The sequence below is a fragment of the Triturus cristatus genome, chromosome 4_2 (assembly GCF_964204655.1).
Source record: "Triturus cristatus chromosome 4_2, aTriCri1.1, whole genome shotgun sequence".
NCBI classification, from domain to species: Eukaryota; Metazoa; Chordata; class Amphibia; order Caudata; family Salamandridae; genus Triturus; species Triturus cristatus.
Window position 1 is genome coordinate 51,372,242 of NC_140586.1, and position 26,896 is coordinate 51,399,137.

The 26,896-nt window shown below is 49.4% G+C and overlaps 1 protein-coding gene across 2 annotated transcripts in view; it reads right to left on the reverse strand.

Annotated features, from left to right (window-relative positions):
* The window catches only part of LOC146832943 (uncharacterized), an 85,577-nt gene extending 60,516 nt beyond the window's left edge, over window positions 1-25,061 (reverse strand). For both annotated transcript variants that reach the window (XM_085600431.1, XM_085600432.1), the window contains exon 1: window positions 24,864-25,061. In XM_085600431.1, the coding sequence (XP_085456557.1) occupies window positions 24,864-24,928 (65 nt within the window). In that variant the 5' untranslated portion in view covers window positions 24,929-25,061. The remainder of the gene's footprint in view (window positions 1-24,863) is intronic.
* Window positions 25,062-26,896: the final 1,835 nt, after the last annotated feature.

Genomic DNA, 26,896 nt, shown 5'->3' on the forward strand with positions numbered 1-26,896 from the left:
GGTTTTTCTCTGCTTTTTCCTTCCTTTCCCCCCCATTTTTGGATTGCTTTCTCCTTGCTTTTCCCTCGTTTTTCACTGCTTTCGCCTTCCTTTTTCCCTGTTTTCGGAGCGCTTCCTCTTTGCTTTCCCCCGTTTTTCCCTGCTTTCTCCTTGTTTTTTCCCCTTATTGCCGCTCCCGCCTGATGGCACCTCTCCCTTATCCTCTAGGAAGAAAAAAACAGGATGCCCTTGCATTTACATGTATTTAAGGGAAGAAACCCATGACTTAGTTATAAAACAATAATATGTAGGCCACAACACGGTCAGCAAAAAAAAAAAAACCCTAACCAAAAAATCTTGCACAGGAAAAAGGGGGAAGGGTGTCATTTGTATGCAGCATAATTGAAGTACAATGAAAAGTTTTTGTGAAAATTAACGTAAAGCAATGTTAAGAAGCAGGCAGGCGAGAAATAAGCATCGGAAGGCGGGGATAAAAATAAGTCCATCTGGAGACAGGCACAGGACTAGTTTGGGATAAAAGGATCAGACGATAACCGAGTTAAACACACAGTGGGCAGAAAAAAATAGTGACGCGTCACTGGCTAAATGAGAGAGCAGCACAGGGGGCCGAAAGCTGGTATAGATGTGACAGAAGCACAAAAGAGAAAGCATTGCGGGGGACAAGGGGGTTCCACGGGGAAGAAGCATGAAATGGAGAAAGCAACACAGAGTGGGTTGGTGTTTGGTGGAGAGACAATGGAGGAACATTACTAAAGAGGAGAGAAAGACAGCAAAATGGGGGAGTTCAGCAGGGGAGAAGCAGAAAGGGGAAAAAGCAACACAGAGTGCTAGCGGGGGTTTGGCAGTGAAGAGAATCAGCAGAGAAGTTTCAGAGGCTGAAGGACAGAGAACAAGCATTGGCATAGCCAATAGGTCTCACCTTTGGGACCTTATAAGTGTTTAGCTATGCAACAGTTGATGTTGCACCAAGGATATTGTGCTGCATAAATAAATACTTTTCAGGTCCCAAAGGCAAAACCTATTGGCTGTGCCAATGCTTGTTTAAGTGTTGCGGGGGATTCAGGATGTGCAGCAGCACCCCAGGACTGATTTAGGAAATGAAACCTATATCTCTTAGGTCATAGATTGCATGATGGGATACAAGACCTGGTGGGACTGTTTAGCTATTTTCAAGCATTCCTGGAGCTGGAACTTGATATTGTTGAAGTTGGGAGTACAAGGATCCCAGGCGGTTGGTCCTATACATGTATTATGTGGCCTGAAGTGGTAAAGAAAGACTAGCATATGTAGAATGCGTTTTTGAATACAAATGCTTCATTGACAACTGTGTGGATGAACAATGTAATACTTATTGATAGGGAATATATTTAAATGTGATTACTGAATCTATTGGTTTCAATGGTGAATCTTGGTATGTGATTATGACATACATTTTAATGTGGTGACCCCTTGACAAAGCCAAGGATGTGACTTGATTTAGGGTCGAGTAAATTAGCGTAGTTAAAGGTGCTTTTCAGGAAGGGTGCCTTTAGGGAGGGGAGTAGAGTGAGATGAGAGGGCTCCATGCAGCATAGAAAGGCTCTCATTCAAAGAGACAATCCTAAGCAGGTAGATATTAAATATTTACGATCGGAGGGGTACCCTTATTATCAATAATGCACCCTCTAAGCAGCTGCAATTTATAGGCCCTTTGTTATCTAGCCCTTCCTCATAGGAATAAAGAGATTGGTGGATTATACGTAGAGGGTGCAGCCACTGCAGTAAGAGCCCAGCAAGGGGGCCATGTCCTGAGTAAGACCTAGATGAAGAAGCATTGCCTGTGGGAGGGAAAGGGTTAGTGGGGAGGTGAATAACGCGCTGGGTCGAAATGCGGGTAGAGAGGGGAAGCCCGGGCTCACTGCAAGATGGCTGCCTCCTTTGTGGCTTTCAGGCAGAGGAGAGTACGCTTTCAGTTTCTGGCTTTGGGAAGGATGGGCTCCAATGTTGCTTTCTAGTTTCTGACCATCATTGTTGAGGGGAAGGTGGGCTTTCTTCCAATGCGAGCAGGCGAGTAAGTCCGAATCCTTTTTCACTTTTTGCAGCCAGGAACCCAAAATGAAAGCCTAGTGAAGAGGTCATCCATTTTATGGGAGGAAAGGGTTAATGTGGGCAAGAACAGGGTCAAGATGGAGGGGGGGGGGGGGTATGTGCGAAGGTAGGCCAGGCAATGAGAACTATCAATCTACTTCAGCAAAAGTGGTTACCAAAAGTCATAACATGTCGTCCCAAGAGCTCCTCAGGATGAAATATTGCTCAGATCCGAGCGCTCAGGGGGATGGCCAGCCCAAGCAGGAGTTACAACAGCAGTGGGGAAGGGGGAGCACTTTTTCATCCAAGTAGGTGCAGTTTTTGGGAGCAGCCCTAGAGTGAGGTCATGGGGCACTACAGCCAAGGCACACAGTAATCCAGGGAGATATCACTGACTGTTTAACAGTGCCGGAGAGAGCAAGTTGTTCCCAATATTTCAAGGGGAGGGGAGTGCAGCTTTGGTGGCTGCATTAGTATAGCACTGCAGCGCAGGCAGAGAAAGCTGGCGTCAGCTATGCAGGCAACGATACGGTCATGTTGCAGCATGGGCAGAAGGAGCAGCGAGCACACAGAAATTTATTAAAATAAAAGTGTACCATGGGAGATGAGGTGTCAAAATGCCAAGTCTGGGCGGAAGTAACAAAAACAATGTCTCAACAGGGAAAATATGTCAGGGGACCAATAAATACATGATTTAATCAAACAACCAAGGAGGGACGAGGGAGACCAAAGGAATGAAAAAGTAAAGAGATTTATAATTAAATACACAAATGGTATATACAATTTAAAGTAACCATAACAATCATATGTGCACTGACAGTGAAGTGAACAAGTGAACGACGCAGTGACATAAGTGTTAAAATGACAACATGGGGCGGCAAAGTAATTCAAGAGTAATAAATTCAGGGTCAAGGAAGAATATATACAATAAACAGTTTACAAAATATCTTTAAGTCACAAATGGCCCTTTAACTAGCCGCAAATACTGCTGTCAAGTCGACGACGTTTCAACCTCCTTGCGTTGAGGTCATCATCAGGACTATGGTTATCAGAGTATTTAAAAATACCTGTGTACGAGGTTATTTAATTCACAGCGTCATAGCTGAATGCAGGAGGATTAAATTCCAATTAGGACATTTGAGGAAAAAGGAGTATGGCAACATCAATGAAGGTCCGCCAATGTAGGGGGGCACGTGTCTTTAAGTGTCAATAATAAACAAGAGGGGTCAGGGAAACGGGGGCACACGAAGCAATCAGCCTTGAAGGGTTTGGACACTGTAATGTAATCTGCAATCAGTGACAGACTGCAGGTCTGGGCGTCAAAGGTAGTCGGAGCATCCAGCAGTAGAATTCAAGGGCGCTGTGTAAATCAGCGATTCGGGATGTCTTGCCAAATTGCGTAAAAACGGGATCAGTCCGGTAGTCACTTAGTCAGGACGAACAAAGCGTCTGGGCGGAAGGCGGCTTCAAGCCGCTGCAGCGGCGAGGGTAGCAGGAGGTGAGGCCGCGAGTGGTGCGTGCGCGCGCTTGGGAGAGCAGTCTTCACTTTTCAAGTACTGCACTCGTGCTTGTGGCGCGCCGCTGCTCACTCCCGCAAGGTGGATGCCGCCACAAGCACGAGTGCAGTGCTTGAAGAGTGAAGACCGATGGCTAAAGGTCCTCCTAGGGCAGCGCATGCGCGCTGCCTAGGCAAGACCTAAAAATGGAGGGTGTGGCTTAACAGTGGGAGGACAAACGGGAGAAAGTTACACAGAGCACGGGTGGGTGGTTTTGTAGTGGGGGAAAAATGAAGAGGGACGTATCATGGGCTTAAGGAGAAAGCAACAGAGGGCTCAGGGGGTAAAAGTGCAAGAGGAGAAAGTAACATTAAGCATGGATGAGAGGGTTTGGTGGAGTGAAAAATAACCGAACCATCAAGTTCTAAAATAGAGCACCAGGGATAGAAGCACAAAAGGGAGTAAGCTAATCTGGGTATGGGTGGGGTGGTTAGGCAGGGACGAAAATAAAAGTATCACAGGCTAATGGGGAGAGCAACACACCACGGGGTGGGGGTTCAGCACTGGAAAGCACACAAAAGGGAGACAGCTGGAAACACATGCTCTTTCATGGAGGTGCTTACTCAAAAAGACAAAAAAGTCGTTCCTAGAAGTGAGCAATGGAAGGACACAAGTCAGCCAATCAAGAGGATGGGAAACAGGCTATTCTGCAGGGGAGGCACAAAGACGGGATGAAGATTGACAAGAAAGGTAATTGAATAGTAAGCAAAGAAATGAGAGCAACACTAAAGTCTGTTATTTGTAAGCATTGGGCGGGCTCCAAAATTCATTGAGAGTTCACTATAGATTTTTCGTTAACTGGAAAGCTTGCGCCTCTTTTACTGCCAGCCATGCATCTCGTAAGCAAGGACAATAAGTACAAAGTGAGTGTGTACGTACCTCTTGCAGGTTTAAAAAAATAAAATAAAAAGGCATTGTAAATTACAATAGCTCAAACTTTCGCAAATGCGAGACCTATTGCATTGCAAATGCTTGTTCCTTCTATTCACACACCTGACAAACAAAACGCCTCCGTAGACTTTAATGAAGTCACCTACTCTTTAAACGTATACACCCACAAAAAAGGGGTCCAATCCCCACTACCCTTAATGGGTTTACTGTCTTAATCGCGTGACTTTTGGCATTTTTGAGGCAAGAGACTGACGAGCATGCAGATGGGAGCTATAGAGTTCTAACTGCATTCCTACAGCACACACCAGGTCCTGCACAAAACACTACTCACCTTACCTAAATTCTGCCACGACATTCTCTTCCTCGGTTGTATGATTCAGGAAAACGTTTGGTATCTGAGGCTGAACTAGTAAAGAATAGAAGACTGCTGTTCATCAGATCCTACGACACACACAGCCTTCTCAGTAAACAGAACTGGTACATAAACAACCTAAAAGGTCCAGCAGACTAATCCAACTGCAAACACCCTAAAACGAGGTAACTAACCATGAAACGCTCCATGTACAGAAGCGAAGCAGCAGAGACACTGGTCGCCAATGCATTCTCACAAAAGTAGGCAGAATTCCTACCTATAGAACACATCGCATTAGGATTTTTGTCTGACGTTTACCTTTTAAGCATCTTGGAAGTCTGTTAAAAAAAAAATCTTTAGGCATAAAATAAAAAATTAAATCATGTGATTCTTAATGATTCCAGTGAATACAAGCATTTGCAATGCACTAGTTCTCACATGTGCGCGAGTTTAGGCTCTTGACATTGTAAACGACAATACGTTTTATTTAGGTTTTAAAAACCTAAATAATTAAAAGGCATTGTCATTTACAATGCCAATAGTTCAAACGATCTTAAATGCAAGACCTATTGCATTGCAAATAGTAGGCATCACGGACAACGGGAGGGAGGGGTTTTAAGAAGGCAAGGACAACAGGAGGGAGGGTAAAGAAGGCACAGAACGGAAGGCAGGGCGGAAGGGTAAAGAAAGCACCAAAGCATTTTGTGCCTGCAGTAACAGAAACTCAAGAAAATAGTGCTTAAAGACTAAATAACAGGTACCGTGTAACAACTGGAGTAAAAAGACGAAGTGGTACTAACGAGGGTCTAACAAGCCTATTTACGAATCAGAAGCCAGCATTTAGGAAGGACAATGACACAAGCCAATGGCGGAGAGTGGGCAGGCTTCTATTTCCCACTCTGCTAAAAGTCTTGCAGACTGAAGTGAAGGGAGGGGATATAGCGAGCCTGAGAATGCAAGCGAGCTGGAAATAGTCTGAACTATCACACTTGTAGGAGTATGATGGTTAAGGTGTTTTTGTACTGACACTGGCAGCATTAGTAGGGGCAAAGGGTAGTGTAACGAGAAGATGGACAGAGCACTGAAACTTTTCAGACACTCACTGTAGTATGGAAGAGTGGGAAGTAAATAAAATCATTCGATACGTTTTTAAACAAATCCTAACAAGTGCTTCAAAATATATAAGCAATTGTAGGAAGCACCAATGATTCACGCCAATTTATTATTTCTCCCTTTGAAATTAACTCAAGTGCAAACACCAAAATGAATATTTTGAGTGACAAACCGCAATTCGAATGTATTTTTAGCTTACACTGCCACCTATTGTTCATGTTTGAGATCAGCACTTGAGAACACACTTCATAAAAAATACTATTCTCGTGTTATGAGTTTGTGGAAAACAACTTGCCTGCTGCCTTCTACATTAATAACAAACAAAATGCAACTGCTAGCATCGGAAGAGCCAATAGGTCTCGCTTATGCAAGTGCTATTGGGTTTGCGAATTTCTTTTTTTGCCATATTGTTCACCAGCATGACTGCTGTACAGCATGGCTAAAGGTTAGTGGCGTAGAGGCGAGTGGTGTGGAGTCGTAGAGTGGAATGGTAAAGAGTAGAGTGTTGTAGAGTGGAACGGTGAAGAGTGGAGTAAAGTGTTGTGGCAGAGTGTCAAGTATTAGAGTGGCAGCGTAAAATCCCATATAGGGGCGTACAGGGGAGTACAGTGGGCTGTTGTAGAGTACATTGGTGTAGAGTACTCTAGAGTATAGGGCCATAGAGTATAGTGGCGTAGAATTCATCAGTGCACAATGCAGCGTCGTATAATGCAGTAACAGATTACAGTTTTGCATAGTAGAGTGCAGTGTCGTGCAGTGGCAAAGAGTGCAGTGGCAAAGAGTAGAGCGGCGCAGAGTAGAGCGGCGCAGAGTAGAGCGGCGCAGAGTAGAGCGGCGCAGAGTAGAGCGGCGCAGAGTAGAGCGGCGCAGAGTAGAGCGGCGCAGAGTAGAGCGGCGCAGAGTAGAGCGGCGCAGAGTAGAGCGGCGCAGAGTAGAGCGGCGCAGAGTAGAGCGGCGCAGAGTAGAGCGGCGCAGAGTAGAGCGGCGCAGAGTAGAGCGGCGCAGAGTAGAGCGGCGTAGAGTGAGGTAGTGTTGCAGAGTGCAGTGGCGTAGAGTGCAGTGTCATAAGGTGTAGAGGAATGGCGTAGAGTGCAGTGTTGCAGAGTAAAGTGTCAAAGTGCAGTGTTATAGCGTAGAGTGCAGTGGCATAAAGTAGAGTGACATGGTATAGTTTGGGGTGGTGCATGGTAGAGTGAAGTAGCGTAGAGTGGATCTGTGCGGGGTGGAGTATAGGCATAAAGTGGAGTAGAGTGCAGTGATGCAGAGTAGATTAGAGAGGCGTACAGTGGATTGGAATAGAGTGCAGGTGTGTAGAGTGGTACAGAGCAGAGAGCATTGGAGTAGAGTATAGGCATAAAGTACAGTGGCGTAGAGTTGTGCAAAGTGAAGTGGCAGAGTGGTGTAGAGTGGCATAGAGTTAGGTGGCGCGCAGTGAAGTAGTATAAATTAGAGTGGTGTAGAGTAGAGTGCAGTGATGTGGTGCAGAGTAGGTTGGAGTGGCATAGAGTGGAAAATGCATGGTGTAGTAGCACACCGCCATTACAGTCAACGCATTTTCAGTTTAAATGACCATTACATTTGCACAGACATACATTTTACTAATAAAACTATACAGCACACAAACGATGTGTGTAAATGGTATCACCTAGAGTATTGATTTGTTGTGATCACATTAAAGTATTTGTTTCCAGCACACTTCAGAATTAAACAAGCATTTGCAATGCAACAGGTCTCGCATTTACGAGAGTTTCAGCCATTGGCATTGTAAATTACAATGCCTTTTATTTAGACTTTTGAAACATAAATAAAACGCATTGTCATTTACAATGCCAATAGCTTAAACTTGTGTAAATGTGAGATCTATTACATTGCAAATGCTTGTATTTGGATGTCGGAGCCTATTTTGTGTCCCAACCCAACCCTGGTCAGGCAGGGGAGGGCTGTCGCTCAGGTCAGATGGAAATGCCAGCAGAGACAGAAAACAGCCCACTACACAGACTGAATAGCAATGCCGAAATGCAAGTCACTGGAGAGAGGGGCGACTCCTGGTCTCTGTCATGCAGGCCAACAAAGAAGTACAAGCACAGAAAAGTGAGCGAGGAAAATAAACGACATCTTTTACACATATCCGAGTCCCATGTGCGTAGCGGTCCCTGGTGTGATGCGTCTACAGACAGGAAAGGGTTGCAGAGCTCACATACATGAGGATAGGGGCAGCAGAGAGGATGTCACGTGGGGAGGGGCACCCCAGCTTTGCACTTTTGTGAGAGGAGGAGGCAGCCTGGTCAGAGCTCAGCGGACGCGGGGAGGGGGGGTGATTGTACATGTATGGCAGCATCTGCACAAGCAGGTGACACTGCTTGTGATGTGCCACTGCACGACAGCCTATAATGTTTCAGCGGACAGTGACACACACACACCTACCTACCTACCTACCCACCCACCCACTTACCTAGATTGGTACTTGTGGGAGAACTTTGGGCATTGGATACAGCCATCCACTCCTGGGCAGCTGCAAGGCCCCAGTGGGAGTGTCAGCAGGGAAGGACGGTGGTGTGTGCACACACCGAGGCTTGTACAGAAGTATAGGGGGACTGTGGGAGCAAGGGGGGCACTCGGGGTGCAGCACTCCCCAGTGGGCTCTCCACATTGATGGGGGACTTGGGGTCACTGATGATGGGCCTTGCTGCCCAAACCTAGCGGTGGCGATGCCCTACCTCTACTAGGGGTGCACGGCAGGAATAACCACTCTTCTGCCTCCTAGGGGCTCTGCGGGCGCCTCGGACACATTGATCCTGCGGCGTGGAGGTCCCTGTGCTGCTCCGCCTAGGCTCCGGGGAGAGCCCTGGCAGCATGGAAGACCCTGCCTCTTGCTTTCTGCAGCTGGCAGAGCTTTGACAGAGTGGCAGCAGCATGTTCCTTCGAGCCCGGCCCCTCCATAGCAAAGTTGGGGATCCTGCTCCTGCAGAGTGACCCGCCCGGATCCTACCCGCTCACTCCTCCATGCCACTGCGGGCGGCGGGGAAATGCTGCTGCCTGTCTCCTCCATGCTCAGAGACCATCAATCAGCCTGACTCAGCCCCCTTTACCACAACCCTCCTCTGCCCTGCACACAAGCAGACTGGAACACGAGCCAGTGCCCCTCCGCTGTCCCAGAGCACACCACCGAGGCTGTCCTGCAACACAACTTGCCTGCAGCGTTCGCCCGCCGCATGCCAAACACTGGCTTGTGATACACCCCGCGTCTGCAGAGGACACAGGGCTCACTAGTATCGTGTGCCACAACACACCATGTGACATTAACTTGAGCGATTACCATTTGGAGGGTCTGACCTCAGTTGTATCCAAATTCTAGTTTAAAAAACATGCAGCCACCATTTTCCCTGGTAATTAAAGAAAAAGTTCACCTACAGTGTAACAAGCAAGTAAAGGGGCCAGTAACCATGGGAGGTTACAAATGAGGACATGACCGTAGTAAGGAGGGACTAACAAGCCTATTAACCAATCAGAAGAGTGCATTTACGAAGGACAAAGACACAAGCCAATGAAAAATATGGTCGGGGGAGTGGGTGGGGCTTCTCTCCCATACTGAACTACCACAGATCATCCCCAGAAGAGTGCTTGCGCGCTGGCTCAGTCTAGACCTAAAAAATTAGCTTCATTTGTGATTTGCCAATTCTGAAATATTCTGAAACATGTGCACAATTCATTTAAATGTGTTAGAAATCTAATAACTAACCTGACTGCAGGGCAGGATGGGCAGAAACATGATGCCACCCAGCTCTTTCCCTTGCCATGTGACCTCACTGTCACCCAGCAACCCTCGGGATCCCCCCCATGTCTTAAACACAGGAAATGGGGGCAATTGCAGGCCAGTATGCAAATGCCTCTGGGACCTGTAAAACAGCCTGCATGTCCCAACACTTTTTGCCCTGCCCCCAAAAAAATGCAGTTCTTGCTGAACGGGTTAGTTTCTTGCAGTAGGATAACGTCAGGGGTACGTTGGGCCAGGTATTTCAAGATTAGTCCCCTCTTCGGCTTATTGCCCAGCCCATTCATATTGCAGGATAGAATTGTAATCAATGTTACTGACTCGTTGTACGAACTCTGTATCCTTGTGTGGAGGGTTCCCCAGATCCTTCTCTAAGGACACCTCTTGATTCCTCCTATGCTTGCCAGTGTGTTCTGCCCTAAATCCCCCCTCAACTTCCCTTCCCACCCTGCCACCTCGTTCAGCGAGTTTGTAACTACCCCTCCAATGCCTAAGATACCCTGTTGCCCTCCCATAAACATGCTGTACACCACCAAACTAGGACAGTAGAGGTGTCATTGGCATGGGGGCCCCACATGCCATTAGTCCAACCGATGCGCCTTTGGAGGCTCATTGCCCAGTATGGGTGGTACTTAATCTTTGGGAATGTTAGCCATTTAGCCAAGTCTGGTTCTTTCGGCTATTTCTTCAGCAGACATGAGGGTAACCAGCATCAATGTGATGTTCTCCATCTCCTCAGCCGAGTCCTCAATACTGTCACCGACTCCTGAGACTCCCCCCAAAACTAGGCCTTTGTTTTTGGCTGACCAAGGGGGACCCTTTTGGACATCCTGTACTAATCTTTCGATGGAGTGATCCTGATTCTTTCACACTTGCACTTTTTTGGAATCCTCTCTCCAATGCAGGCCCGCTGCCTCTCCTCTGGGATCCTTAGCGTTCTAGCCAGTCCCAGACCACTAGTGCGGAGCCCAAAAAAATACGTCTCAGGTGTATACACTCTTTGCCGGAAAGAGCAGAGCATATTTCAAAATGAGTCTGCACAAATGTCTTTTCACTGGCATAAAGGGCTTATGCTGTCGTACCGCTTTGATGAAAAAAGGGTAGATTATACCTTTACCTCCCTCAACAGTCCAGGTCCCATGTTGCTCTTGTGCTCTGTAGCGTATGATCTCAGTCTCTAAAATTAAGTAGTCTAGCTATTACTGGCTGTGGTGGTCTTCCAAGAACTCTATTGGTATGTTCCTGTGTGTAGAGTGTGGATGCCCCCCTCACCCATACTGTGGATAACCATTGTTCCACACCAGTTTCCGATTGGCCCTCATCTCGGGCCAAGGTAGTCTCTTGGCCCAAATGGAGCTCAGCAATGGACTATTATAGACTACAAATTACTTTTTTTAAACAATACTTACAAACATTGGCATAACCATCAACTCATCATCTGCATTATTAAGAGGAGACCTGTTGGCTTTGCTAATGCTTGCTTGCACTGGAGGCTTAAGGATTGTTTGATTTGCACACAGAAGAGGGAGTGAGAAGAAACTTTAGGCTCCTCAATGTTGCGCAATTCCTTCTCTGGGGCACACAATTGAGTTTCTGGTTGTACCAAAGCACTTAAGTGGTTTTGTGATTGCTCTAAAATAGAGGTTCTCAACCTTTTGACTTCTGTGGACCCTCATTTAATCAATAGTGGAACACTGGCCTGACTGTCCCACAGCCACAATTCACAACCATTTCCTTCAGGGCCTTCGAGGGGCACCCACGAGGGGCCTTTTCTTCGACCACACCCAGTTCTCTTATCTACCTACTCATGGGTACACCTTTAGACCCTATGCAAGTTTGGGGTGGCGGGAGGGTTGTTACCGCCATGCAGGGAGGCGGGGTAGAGTTTAAGGTTTTTGGGAGGTTGGGACCCTGTGCACAAGGTCGATCCGAAATGAACCATAGACATAATCTCATCCAGATTGCTTTTCTTGACACCGGGATTTCTTGCGAGGAATTTGGGGGGGGGGGGTGTTTTAGTTTGCATTGCTCTATGTTTAATAGGTATGACAAGTATGACAGGCTCCGAGGAATGGCAATCACTGGTTGCATGCTTTTGGTATTTGTTTATGAAGAGTAAGTGGTCTACTGATGTGTTTTCCCCCTTGGGGCGTTCATGGGAGGCTCCACCTGCAACTGAGTGAACATGTAATAGGACACAATGGGCATAGCAACTAGACAAGGGCTCAAGCTGTTGTTGTGGAACGTCAACAGGCTGGGAGACCAGATCAAGCAGGACATAGTGCTCCAATTTTTTGGAGACACTCCCCCGATGTAGTCCTCTTACAAGAGACACACTTGCTTGGAAATGCTTGTACTGCCATGTCGCGATGGGCTTTTCAATTGGTGGCACATTCAGCTGTTGGATCTGGCTCCCGGGGAGTGGGCATAATGGTGCGAAAATCATTCCCCATGACAATTGACCTTGTCCATACCAACATCCTTGGTAGGTTCGTTGCCACCTCCGGAACCTGGGAGGGGCGTACAATAAATCTCCTGTCTATGTACCACCGGGATTGCACACCCAGGCATTTGCAGACCTTGGGGGGTCTCCTCGTAGACTTGCCGGAAGGCAGGGTGTTGATTGGGGGTGATTTCAATTCCATTGTCTGATTCCCTTGACTGATGGCCCCAGAAAGCCTTGCTGCCCTCCCGCATGCGGATCCACAGCCTTCTTGGAGCTATGGGCCTGGTGGATGTCTGGAGGAGACTGCACCCGGCCGAGCAACAATACACTTTCTACTCAGGCGCACACCGTAGTATGTCCCGTATAGACTATGTTCTGACGCTAGCTCACCAACTTGACAGTGTAAAGGAAATACGGCACCTGGCCAGGGGAATCTCCGACCATTCACCTATCCTATGTCGCCTGGAGGTGGGGGAGCCCACAGTTGGCCGTACAGCCCCGATTAACCCCTGGTATCTTACGACTCTCCAAATCAGAGACAAGATTTTAACAGAGTCAGACCTTTACTTCCAGGAGAACGACAGGTCAGTAGATTCGACAACAACGCTTTGGGAGGCCTACAAGGCTGTTACATGGGGGTGGCTTTGGCCCAGATCTCGGGACAGCGGAAAGAGAAGTGTGCAGATATGACTCGCTTGGAGGGGGAAAACTTACAATTAGAGGAAGCACTCTGGCTACACGACTCTGTGGAGGTGCGACAAAAACCTCGTATTAAAGTCAAGGAATACACCGACTTGGCAACTGAGGCTGCCAAATCGCACTATAGGTTCACGCGCAGCAGAATTTAAGACGTTGGCGATAAGGCTGGGAAACTGTTAGCTTGGCTGGATCGCAGAGATCAGGCTCATCGCGTTGTGGTTGAGATAGAGACCGACTCTCACTCCCGCCTCACTGCCCCCCAGGATATAGCGGATGCATTCAGCCAATATTATCAGGCACTCTATACGTCCCAAATGCCGCACACCGAGGAGGAGCCTTCCTCACTTTTGTAGGATATTTCATTGCCTTCACTCATGGAGGAGGAGCGGTCCGATCTTGACCTAGATATCACAGATACAGAGGTCGAAAAAGCCATCCATGATCTACACGGCGGGAAAGCATCGGGCCCTAACAGCTTGCCCATTGAATTGTTTAAACTTTGTTGGAAATGGGTAGCGTGGTGCAGAGCGGGCGGGCCGAACTCCGGAGGAAATGTGCAAAGCATCCACGCCGTACACACAGGTGACACACAAGGCACACTACAAAAAGAGACACTACACCAGTTTAGGTAAAAAGAACTTTTGTATTGTCCAAAACCACAAGGTGTCAATAGGCAATCTATGTACTGCGCCAACTGGCGCTCGGTTAACATTTACAGGGGGGAATTATGTACAGGGCAGGGCCAATCGGGCCCCTGCCGGAATCATTGCGACATAGAAAACCATGAAAATAAATCCATCAGCCTCAATCCTGCAATAGCATACCTCAGGGCATAACATTAGGCAAAGGTCCGGAACACCTGTAATAAAACCATCCTGACATTCTTATGCATCACTAATATGAGTGACTCCTGAGCCTGAGGCAGAAATTAGGGTAGGCAGTGCATCACACATCAAACCCTGGCATCTAAAACTAGCGCCGCACATAACGAATCAATGGTGCTTCACGTAGAGCCTGTTAACATAGCGCTGCACATACCAAATGACTAGCACTTTAAATCAGGCCTAGGAACATAGCGCTGCACATGGCAATTGAATAGCACTTTAAATCAGGCCTAGGAACATAGCGCTGCACATAGCACGGCGAAAGCGCTTCAAAACATAGCCATTGACATAGCGCCGCACCAAGCAATAGTTCCCCAGCGCTAAATATGGCATGGAACCCAGGCGCTACACATCTAATGGATCACAGCGCTCCAACGGGGCCTTAAGCTTGGTCTTCCCCTTCTACATGTCCCCCTAACGTGGTAACCATGCAGCAGTGGGCCCACCCGCCGTGAGCTAGGTAAGAGTCCCTTTCCTGGACTCCACAACAGTCTTGCCCCCTCGGTGCAGTTCAGTTTCCAAGAACGGGGCCGTTGAAGTGTCCACTTGTTGGAGCCCCCCCTTCTGGGACTCCAAAGTCCACCATGGCCAGCCGTTGCAGCTGCCCACTGGCCTGCGGGGCAGCTGTGCCGAGGGCACCAAGTTCTCACACTGTTGGGGTCCCCTCCGGGACTTGGAAGGGTAGGAAATGCCTCCTCAGCCGGTACAGGCCCCACGGGGCCCTCCAGGCAGCCAACGGGGCGGGCACCGACTGTGTGCCCCGAATTAACCCCCCCCACCGAGGCGATGCTGAGCCCCACTCACTGGCTCACGGGCGGCTTCCTTGGGCGTCTCTGGTGGCAGGCACCTCTCCTCGGCGACAGACTTCACCCCCTTCACCCGGGCCCCCTCCTGGGACCCGGGACTTCTTCCGCGGGGCTCTCCTCACAGGCGAGAGCCCCGCCCGGATTCCGGCGACACTCTGGGCTCTCCTCTCGGGTAGCCCCCACCGTCACTTGGGCACTTCCTCTGGTCACCGTCCAGTGCGGGGTAGACTCCCGCCTGGATTCTTCTTCCCGGTCGGCTCCAGAGGCCCCAGCCCGCAGCCGCCAATCACAGCGCGGTCTGCGGGGGCACGGCCCGACGGACGAATGGCACAGCGGCGGGGGCGGCGTTTGGCAGTCCGCCCCCGTCAGGTGACACAGGTCTTGGCTTCCAGGCCTAGCGCGGCCCTTGCTGGATGGCTTCAAGCCTAACGAGGCCTTCGCTGAGTTCCGGCGGCCCTCTCCGCCCTGGGGGCCACGTTACCTCTGCTGCGACGGCAGCGACGGGGCCCCGGGCTTCTCCGTGGGCCCCGATGATGGCGGGGGTACTCTTTCCGACCCTGGGCCGCAGCGGTGAGTTTTCTTTTTGGGTTCCCCGCTGGGGGTGGCAGAACTTAAGGGCTGGCCTCTAGCCTGGGGGGTGGCGGTTTATTCGGCGCTCAACGCCCCCTTTCTCCCACAATGATGCCCTAGTTCAGGGCAGGCAGGCTGGTAGGCGGCAGGCCACACGCCAGGGCCAGAACACAGTCCCGAAAGATGTAGCGCTCACCAGCTATCGCGCTCTCCTTCCACGGGCAGCTTGGCTATAGCGCTCTCCTTCCAGGGGCAGCTTGTAAATAGCGCTCTCCTTCCGGGGGCAGCTTGCAAATAGCGCTCTCCTTCCAGGGGCAGCTTGTAAATCGCGCTCTCTGGTTCCTGCCCCTTGATTGAGGGTTTCTTGAGGGGGGGGGGGGGGAAGTTGCATTGGTGGCTGAAGGCGGACTAATTAGTCTCTGCCTGTCGTCACTGGATTCTCCTCTCGCCCGGCCAGATCAGTGGGTAGTTCAGGATCCCTCACTCACTTGAAAAGGCAGCACCTAAGCCCTGTCACTTTCAGAGGCATAGGTCCCTGACTAATCCTACAGCCTAAAACTCCTGCGAAGGCTTCTCCAGGTTTGAGTTGCCCCAACTATATCTTTCCCTCGCCCTGTGGACAGTAGGAGGGGGGGTAGGTAGGCTCAGGGCCCAGCACACAGGCCCATGTGGCGGTAACCCCTGGCAGCAGGTCCCCTCTCTCCCTGGTCCACCCTCTGACTAAGCACAAGGCCACCCAGCTCCACCCTTTATACGCCCCTCACCCCACCTGCCAGACAGTGCCAGAAGCTTCTAGAAGCGTCTGGGGAGACTGGCTCTAACTGGCCTAGGGGGAGGGGTAGAGCACCCTGGGTGCCAGGCTTCCCTCCAAAAGCTGGGGTTGCTGGGAAATATCCACTAGACTGTCAACCTAGCTCAGTCAAACGGCGCAACCACACAGCTCTGGCATCCATTTTAAATTACATTTTTAAAATGGGGAAACTCAGTCTGCACACATTCAATCTTTGCATTTACACATGCGGTTTTCCAGAAAAGCAAAACATTTCTGGGAAAAAGGGCCAAGTCAAACTAACTTATAGCGTGCAAGACAGCATCCTATCTCACCGAAATGTTCCACGAAAGTAAGCGGGGGTAATTCTGCCCGAGGATCAGAGGCTTGCTAATATCCTTGTCATTCATAAAGTGGGCAAATTGAGCAATAAGTGTTCCTCTTACAGACCCATCTCGTTGCTCAATTGTGAAGCGAAAATCCTGGCTAAGGTACTGGACTCATCTGCTCAGGATCATTACCCACATGGTCCACCTGGACCAGTCTGGTTTTATGCCCGCTAGAAACACCTCCCTCAACTTGCGCAGGCTCCATGGTGTGTTGTGCCGTGCCGACACAATAAGAGGATGCTGTTGTGGTCGCTCTTGACGCTGCTGCGGCATTTGACACCATCGAGTGGCCCTATAGGTTTGCAGTCTTCCATAAGCTGGGTTTTGGCCCCAAATTTATTAGTTGGGTTCCACTTCTCTACCAACAACCGCTTGCCCAAGTAGTGGTCAACAGGAAATCTTCTGCTTTCATTCTCAGCAGGGGCACCAGACAGGGATGCCCCTTGTCCCAGCTTCTCTTTGCCCTGGTCCTTGAGCCACTGGCTATGTGGGTCCGCAAGGACCCCGCCATAAGGGGCCTCAAATGGACGTCTGGATGGGAAGACCGCATATCGCTATATGCAGACGATATTTTGCTTTATCTGGCCTCACCGGCTGCATCCCTCAATGTCGTCCTGGACATATTTCAGGTGTTTGGTAGATATGCTGGCTATTCTATAAACCGGACCAAATCCGTGCTATATGTCCTCTACGGAGAGAGGCCTCCACTCCCTCAGGGATATCAGTTATAGGAAGCTACTGACTGCTTCAAGTACCTGGGTCTCTAAAGATCCATCCAGATTCTACGATCGCAATCTCCTGACGCCTCTAGTGCGTCTTAAATCTGATGTCCTACATTGGAAATAGCTTCCATTCTCCCTCTTGGGGCGTGCGGCCCTATTTAAAATGATGTCCCTTCCCAGATTCTTATACGCTCTGCACAACACTCCACACCCTGTTAAATCTTCGTACTTCAAAGAAAATCGATTGTATCATACGGTACCTGCTGTGGGAGGGTATCGCAACAAGCTCACGTTAGGGTGGTTCGATGGGGGCATCGGACTTCCAGACATAAGAAAGTATTATTGGGCTTCACATCTCGCAGCAATTAACCAATGTATGTACAGGCTGCAGGGCGACCCGGCCTTCCAAATTGATAGATGGCTCCTCCCGGGAGGCAGTTTTGAAGGGGCTCTTTATGTGCGGTCGTTGAAGCCTGCCTTGACTGGCCCAACTGGGCATGCGGTGCAGGTTTGGAAAGCAGCTACCAAAAGTTTGGGATAGGAGGGGAAAATTACACAGGCCACACCACTCTGGCATAGCGAACAATTGGGCAGGCTGATTTGCTTGAGGGGCTTCGATGGCTGGGACCTCATATCCAGGGTGGGTGATTTGTGGAAGTCAGGTGAGGTGATCCCTTTTCCTCAGCTGCAGCAGGAATACGAATTAGCGCAATCTGAACATTTCAGGTACCTCCAAATTAGACATGCCTTACTTGTGGTTCTCCCTAAAGGTGGTGCACTCCCAGAGTCCTCCCCACTTGAAGATAGAGTTTTAGATGGCAACCTACCGGAGAAGGCCATATCACTTATTTACAAAAAGCTGATTAACATGGCAGATCCCCTGATTCACCTGAGGGTTAAATGGGACCACGATGTAGCAGGATTGCATGGTGAAGAATGGCTGGCGGCGGTGGCCTCCCCTCGGGAGGTGGCCATCTCCTCCAGGCTTCACCTGGTGCAGCTGAAACTTCTCCATAGATCCTATCTGTCTGGGCCATTATTGCTTCGTATGGGATATAGTTCAGATGGAGGCTGCGTAAGGCAAGTGGGCAGAGGGAACCTTTATCCACACTCTTTGGGAATGCACAACTATCCAGAGATATTGGGAGGTGGTAGTGAGCCTTATGGAAGAAGTGTTGGGGCAGCAGATAGATTGCAATATTAAATTGGCCATCCTAAATGTATGGGGCCCTACCGCACGAGTTCCAAGGAGCGAATATGGGTTACCCTGGGGCTCATGGTGGCAAAAGAAAACATCGCAAGATTGTGGAGGGCTCAGTGCCCACCGAACAGAGGAATGGGGTAAAGACAGACTGGTGTATGGTCACCGAAAAGTACATATACGAAGCCAGGGGGGTGTCCGCATAATTGGACGCAAGTCTGGGGGCAATGGAACGTCTTCAGGGGAGAGATATGTGAACCTCCAAGACCAAGAGAAGATATTGAACAGGGGATCTGAAAATGTTTAATTAGGGACTGTAATTATCGTTTGTGATGATTATGTCTCAAGTACCACTTGCAGCGTAACAATATCGCCAACGTACGTGCGACTTTTTTTTTAGGTCATGCCGTGATTTCAATAAAAAAAAGATTTATATTAAAAAAAAAATGGTGGAACACTGGGACCCCCCACCCCCCACTGAACCATTATTGGAATCTGGGGCCCCCAACTGAGTCATTACTGAAAGCCTGGGAGCCCAGCTTAAGCTTTTTCAATGATTTGAACTGCCAAACAATGTGCAACAAATACAGAAACAAGCATTAATCAAACAAAGACAAATGATACATATATTTATTTTTTATACTCAAAATGTTTTATTTTTTTAAAGGAAATCTTTAGCTTTCCTAAATTCAAAGAGGCCACTGATCATCCACATTTTGTTTGATGCACTTCCACTGCTCCAAGTATTAATTGGACGAAACGAATTACATTTTAAGCCTACAGTTTTAAGTTCTTCAAATTTACAAAATGTTTTAAAGTGTTGATTGTACATTTTACTTCTTTATTTATATACAACTTTATGAATCTGTTAAAATTTAATTTTGGAAGCATTTGCTGGCCCCCTGAGTAGGCTTCGCGGTTCCCCAGGGGTCCCCGAACCACAGGTTAAGAACCACTGCTCTAATGAACAAACCAGAAAGACAAACATAAGTGAAACTGTGACAACCTTAATTATTTTACATATTTTCTAGGGGTGTAAAACATTTGATTTTGGAGCCTTTGCTAAATTCTATGAAATACTCATTCTGAAAGTTGCGCCGCTTTGCCACCTTATGCATAAAAATCCTCAATTTTACCACTACTAATGCCACATGTATATTTAAACTAACCAGAAAAAGATTTGATTTATATTCCTGCACAAAGCGTTAAGAAGGCCAGCAAAAGATTAACTTGCATAGACAAATTCAACTAACCTTTTCCATGGTCCATAGAAAAGCTATGCAAAAGGTAACTTGAGGAACAATGTACTTTTAAACTTTTCCAACTTCATAGCATTAGGTGAGAAAGAAAATCTTAGCACGTTGTTCAGTCACAAAGGTTAAACGGGGAGACTTCACAATCTTAAGGCAAAAATCACGAAATTCACTGGCAAAAAAAACAACCTAAAAACTTCCCAAATTTCGAATATTTACATCGACCAATCAGCAAAGGACACTGGGATATTTTTTGTCCACATCAAGGTGCCAATTTGTGTTGACACCATAACTCCTGCTCTGCCTTTAAAAAGGCATTTAAGCCACACTATCAAGAAAAAAATGCTTTATTTCCTATTTTCTCTTATTTGGTGTTTCAGTGGTTGTTTCCAGTGCTGTAGCTTGCAGTTACGCAGTTTCTGGGGAATATGAGGTCTATAACATTTAATATCCCCCTAATTCACATTTTTAAAGACACAATTGGCCCAGGTTTAGAGAAGTTTTCTGAAGGTCAGAAGGTCTTCGGTCTGCCGTAGACGGATGAGGAGGGTGTTCCATGTCTTGGCGGCGAGGTAGGAGAAAGATCTGGCGCCGGCCACTCTTTGGATGCGGGGGACGGTGGCGTGGGCGCGGTCTGCGGATCGGAGCTGGCAGATGGGGGTGTAGATGCTGAGTCGGCTGTTGAAATACACTGGTCCGGTGTTGTGGAGTGCCTTGTGTGCGTGGGCGAGGAGCTTGAAGGTTATCCTCTTGTTGATGGGGAGCCAGTGTAGGTCTCTTAGGTGGGGTGTGATGTGGCTGCGGTGAGGGATGTCGAGGATCAGGCGTGCGGAGGCGTTCTGTTTGCGTTGGAGCAGTTTCAGGAGTTTGGCTGGGGCTCCTGCATAGAGTGCATTGCCGTAGTCAAGTCTGCTGCTGACGAGGGCTTGGGTGACCGTCCTTCTGGTTTCGGTGGAGATCCATTTGAAGATCCTGCGAAGCATGCGGAGGGTGTTGAAGCAGGAGGAGACGGCGTTGCCCTGCTTCGTCATGGAGAGGGTGGAGTCGAGGATGACCCCTAGGTTGCGTGCGTGGTCGGTGGGTGTAGGGGGTGCTCCTAGTTGGGCACCAGGAGTCGTCCCAGGCCGAGGGGGTGGGACTGAGGATGAGGATCTCCGCCTTGTCCGAGTTCAGCTTCAGTCGGCTGTTTCTCATCCAGTCAGCGACGGCCTTCATTCCTTCGTGGAGGTTGGTTTTGGCGATGTGGGGTTCTTTGGTGAGGGAGAGGATCAGCTGGGTGTCGTCGGCGTATGAGATGTTGAGGTCGTGCTGTCGTGCGACGTGGGCGAGTGGTGCCATGTAGACGTTGAACAATGTAGGGCTGAGGGATGAGCCTTGGGGTAAACCGCAGATCTCGGTGGCTCTGGAGCGGAAGGGGGGGGGGGCGGAAGAGGCAGACGCTCGGAGTTCTGCCTGAGAGAAAAGAGGTGGTCCAGTCCAAGGCCTTCTCTTGGATTCCGGCGTTGTGGAGGCGTGTTCTTAGTGTGTGGTGGCAGACCATGTCGAAGGCGGCTGACAGGTACAGGAGGGTGAGGACTGTGGTTTCTCCATTGTCAAACAGGGTCCAGATGTCATTGGTGGCGGCGATAAGGGCAGTTTCGGTGCTGTGGTTGCTGCGGAACCCGGACTGGGATGGGTCCAGGATGTTGTTTTCTTCGAGGAAGCTGGTCAGTTGTTTGTTGACTGCCTTTTCGATGACCTTCGCCGGGAGCAGGGAGATGGGTCGGAAGTTCTTGAGGTCCTTGGGGTCCGCCTTGGGTTTCTTGAGTAAGGCGTTGATCTCTGCGTGCTTCCAGCTCTCCGGGAAGGTCACTGTCTCGAAGGAGATGTTGATGGTTTTCCGGAGATGGGGTGCGATGGTGCTGCTGGCTTTGTTGAAGATGTGGTGTGGGCAGGGGTCTTCCGGGGATCCGGAGTGGATGGTGTTCATGATCTTGATGGTGTTGTCGTCGTTGATGTTTGTCCAGGCGAGCAGACGGTTGGTGCGGGTGGTGGTCATCGTGGGGGCAGGAGTCTTGGCGGTTGGCGGGCAGGGTGACTGCATCAAAGCTGTCGTGGATGTCTGCAATCTTGCGATGGAAGAAGGTGGCCAGCGAGTCTCACAGGTCTTGTGAAGGTGGGATGTCGTCGGTGTTGGAGCTGGGGTTGGAGAGTTCCTTCACGATGCTGAAGAGCTCTTTGCTGTTGTGTGCGTTGTTGTCTAGGCGGTCTTTGAAGAAGGTCCTTTTGTCGGATCTGATGAGGTGGTGGTGTCTGCGGGTGGCGTTCCTGTGGGCTGTGTAGTTTTCCGGTGTTCGTTCACGGATCCAGGTTTTTCCGAGTTTTCAGCAGGTGCGCTTGGAGGCCTGGAGTTCTTCGGTGAACCAGCTGGCTCATGTTGGTGTGGGTGTTGGGGGGTTTCTTGAGCGGGGCGAGGGTATTGGCGCAGTCGTCGATCCATTGTCTGAGGTTGCGGGCTGCGGCGTCGGGGGTCGGTCGGGTCTGCGGGTGGGCTCTGGGTGAGGGCGGTGGTTAGCTGGCCCTCAGTGATTTTGCTCCAGCTGCGGCAGGGTGTCTGCTGGGTATGGTGGTGTGTGGTGGGTTTCCGGAAGGTGAAGTGGATGCAGCGGTGGTCGGTCCAGTGGAGTTCGGTGGTGCGGTTGAAGAAGACGTGGGAGCTTGCTGAGAAGATGGGGTCCAGTGTGTGGCCGGCGGAGTGGGTGGGCGTTGTGACGAGTTGTCTGAGTCCGAGATTGGCGAGGTTGTTGATCAAGGTGGCGGAGTTGGAGTCGTTGTTGTTCTCGAGATGGAAGTTCAGGTCTCCGAGGAGGATGTAGTCTGTGGAGGCGAGGGCGTGAGTGCTGATGAAGTCAGCGATGGAGTCGCTGAACTGCGGTCAGGGTCCAGGGGGTCTGTAGATGAGGGTGCCTCTGAGGGTGGTGTTGGGGGTCGGTGTGGATCTGGAAATGCAGGTGTTCAGCGGTGCTAAGGGTGTCGTCGGAGTCTGTCGAGATTTTGAGAGTGTTTCTGTGGACGATGGCAATTCCTCCTCCAACTCCGTTGGTGTTGTCCTTGCGGGTGATCTTGTAGCCTTCCGGGATGGCTATGGTAATGTCAGGTGCCGAGGAGGGGTTCAGCCAGGTCGCCGTCAGGAAGGCGACGTCTGGGGCGTTGGTGTCGAGTAGGTCCCAGAGTTCGACGGTGTGTTTGCGGGCGGAGCGGATGTTGAGCAGGATTGAGAGAGTAAGGGTCTTTGGTGGATGAGTTGGCAGGTCGGATGCTGGTGAAGCTGCAGTTCCGGCAGGAGAAGGGTCCTTGGGTGCGCTTCGGACGGTCAGGCAGCAGGTGCGTGAGCGTCCGGGGTTGAGTGCATGGAGGGTGCTGGACCCGTAGCGGAGGCGGCCATCGTGGGGTTCGTGGGGGCCAGGGGTCCTGGCCGTGGGCGCGGTCCAGGCACGGACGGGCGCAGACGGGCTTGCCTTAGGCGCGCCTTTGGTGCGGCCTCCATATGAGGGGTGAGGGAGGGAGGAGCAGCTGGGAGCCAGGAGCGGGGTGGCAAATGGGAGTGCAGGTGGGCGGGGCCGCAGGGGACGCAGCGACGGGAACCACGGAGGGGGGTTACAGAAGGCAATGGGACACGGGCCGAACGGGGGACACGAGATGAAATGGGGCTCAGAGGAGACACAAGCAAAAGGGGGCAAGGCAGCAGAAGCAAGGAATATACAGAGCAGTCACAAAAAGCAATCAAAAACAATCAGAACGGTGGCACAAACCTAGTAGTTAACAGCAGCGGGCACACAGGGGGGCTGTGTGGCGGTGAGGGGAGCGACCTGTCTGGCTTGCCCACCCACCTCATACATTCATTCCATCCACCTCCCGTGAAACATCCCCATACCAGCGCGTGACCTCACTCCTCTCCCCCACCACCCTCTTTGCCAATTCAGAGGTGTTCGGATATTCAGAACCAAAAACTGGAAGAAGTCAGACAGCAATAGGGTTAATGTTGACACTACCGTGGACACAAACGCCTGCAACGGCACGTCCATCGACCTCGTCATGGCTGAACCGATATAACACAAAAAAAGACTAACATTTCACAAATTATACACTTTGTTCCATTTCTGAAAGCATTGACTAGCATAAACAGATAAAGTGGATCTCCATTGTCACACATTGACAGCTCATACAGTCTGGTTGACGATGCATTCTGGGGTTTGTAGTCCTGCATTTAAAATGGGGACAACAAAACCAAATTACCAGAAAGCAAATTATAAAACCAGGGCGTAGGAGGAAGGCCGTGGAGAGATGCACATGTATTTTCAAATAGGAATTATTTACATTCCTAACATATATGATCAGAAAATAATCCAGGGTCTTTTTTTTAGACACGGGAATTGTGGCAACCTTGTGTAAAGACTGCCAGAGAAAAGCAACGAAAAATAATGTGGTTTCAGAGGGCACTTTTGCCTCCTCTCAATAGGAAGCCGACCAGACGAGGATTAATGACTACGCCTTGACCGAAGGTCTTCTCCGATTTCGGTCATCCCTCTTTAAAAACCTGCAACAGTGTTAGAACGAGGCAGTACGGCAGGCCTGTATTGAAGGCAGGACCACTGCAATTATGCGGCAATAGTAAGTGGTAAGTAAATTATGCGGCAAGAAAAGGCAAATGATGCAGCACATTTTGTGACGGAATTACTTCATTAATTTTTATCATTTTTTAATATTGTGTGGGCATAGTTATGTATTTGCCACATAATCAATCATCTGCTGCATAATTTGCAGAATTAAAAAAAAATGTTTCTCGCTCAGGACGGATCAAAAGCGGAGTGGAAGACCCTTCTCAAAGTTTAACAGCCATCTTTCAGTCGTTTATTTCTGTAGTTGTTATATTAGTACTAAAGAGGTGACATTTTTGCCCGGACAGTATTACCAGGTGTAAAAAATGTAAAATAATGAAGTCATACAATTAAAATTGTGTTGCGTTATGCTGTGTAATTTGCCTTTTCTAGCTGCATAATTTGGTGCTCCCCTGCAATTCCAGAGGCCCTGCTTCTACCCTCCACGCGGATTCATACCGGCACTGCAATCTGGGACTTCTAGTTCTGATTTTATAAGTGTATAAACAGGACTACAATTGTCACTGTGGAAAAAGAAAACTAGGACTGGTTGACTTACTCCTGCATAAACCTGAACACCACAACGCACCTGCATACAACTTCCAACATAACACACAGCACTCCCCAACAAGGACACATGGACCCACGACGTGGGAGGGCATTCCCTTATATCAGGTATCCCTTTTACTCTCGAACCCACTCCCCACACACGTATAACTGTTTTGCTGGTACTTACATGTCCAATAGGACCGCAGGCTCCTTCTGTAGTGAGGGCTTCATCGGGCGTTGGGATCTCGACATTTCTCGTACAGAAACAGCCCCTCACAGCTGAAAATCCACGAGGGAAGGCATGGTCCCTGTGCCACCTCGAACACAGCAAATAATGCTTGTCAACAAATAGCCGCTAATAATGGAACTGGACATGAAACGAGCCGTCAGCTCGGTTAAAGCCCGTATTTATACTAAATCCTATCTATGTTATGATGAGAGTGCGATGGTTGGGGTGGGGGGTCCATTTCACTTGGGAGTATATCCCATATAACCATGCCACCTGCGCTGAATGATAGATCACAAATATTAAAAGAAGTGGCGCAATGTGAAGCAAGAAGAGAAGCCCCACGGAGGTGCATGCTGGGACGAATAATTTATGTAAATTGTGTTGACACCACTAGAACATGCAATCAAAGTGCATTTCAGTTAGTCTAGTATTTCAGACAACTACATTACGCCTTCTGAGACTCGCAATACTTTTTTCCATTCTGAGTATCGGCCTACAAGTCCCAGAATACGTAGAGTAGCTGGCTTAAAACTCAGTACTGGCTAAAAGTAGTCCTCGTTACATAGTGCTAGTTGTCTGCTACGCCTTGTGTTATATACATCTACAGTCCGACCCAGCCTCGCTCCCGCGTGACCTCAGGCTCGCACGAGCCGCCTTCAAAGCGCCACGCGCACCTTTGACGGACGCGCGTGCGTTACGTGGGCGCCTTGAACTCAGCCGATATTTTAACTTAACTAATAAACATGATCCTGGGCGAGTGCCGCTATCTCCCTGAGAGTAGATAAACACATGGAAAAATCCAGAGGAGACGATATAGAGAGTCGTCCAAGCATGTACGGGAGTCACGGAAATGTCTTGCCGCTCTGATGCTAGTCTGATTCCCATGTGGAGTTGTTTAAAACACGTCTCGCCTCATAATCTGCAGAAATATCAGGGATTTAGGGAAAAGCATGTCAGACACAGGAAGCTCCTGTCCAGAGCCTGGCCCTGCTTTCATACCAGCTGCCTCCTTCATCATGCGGAGAGCTGTTGCATTATTTATTGGTCTGACTGTTTTGCATGTGTGTGGGTGAGGGGTACCGAGTGTGAGAGGGGTCGGGACTGCTACTACACTCACACCATGCTCCCACAGCTGATTCTTGCTCGTTTGTACCCCATACCTGTTGCTACCAAACACTGCCCCACCTCTCCTGCTGCCCTCAGTGTTGTCAACATCCCCTGCTCAACAGCGCCCCCTAGCTAACCCGCAGTGCCTTGCACCGCATTGTGAACCCCAGCTTCCTCATATTGTGAACCCCAGCGCCCTCATTCACGTTGCAGCCCAGAACTCCCAAGGTTGCCATTGAGTTCCACGTGTGAGTAGTTCTCCCAGTCAGGTGATTTCTTTGTATTCTGGGATTTGTAGTCATGTAGATTCCATTATAAAATCAGAACTACTACTTGAAAAATGAAAAGTAAAAAAAACCTGGACAATGGCGTAGGAGCCGTGTCTTGGGCCCTAGTCCAATGAAGGAAAAGAGAGCCAACTGCTGCTATTTGAATAGAGAACTATTGCAATAATCAGGGTTCAGTGGGCCCCTCAAGCTCCTCAAGCTCTGGGCCTCGGTACCACTGCACCTGCTGCACCAATGGAAGCTTCACCCCTGCCAGGACAGATCCCCGCATTGTCTTTACATCTGCTTCTGTGGTGCACTCTCACTCACCACATCGGCTGCCTCTTGGCTAGGTGTGCGCTATAGAAATACCATATAAATACATACATGCTGCTGCTTTACCACAGTGCATTCCTCCTTACCTCCTGCACAAAAACACCTAATCTGCTGTTACCTCTCAGTATATCCAAACCTGCCGCTGTTTAGCAGTACCAACATTTCTGGTACTACACTGCCGTCACCCCAAATACTTTGCTAGTGTATCATAGTACCACATCCCTACATATGCTGTTGTCCTGCAGTGCCCCAACACCTTCTTCTGCTACCCCAAAGTGCCCC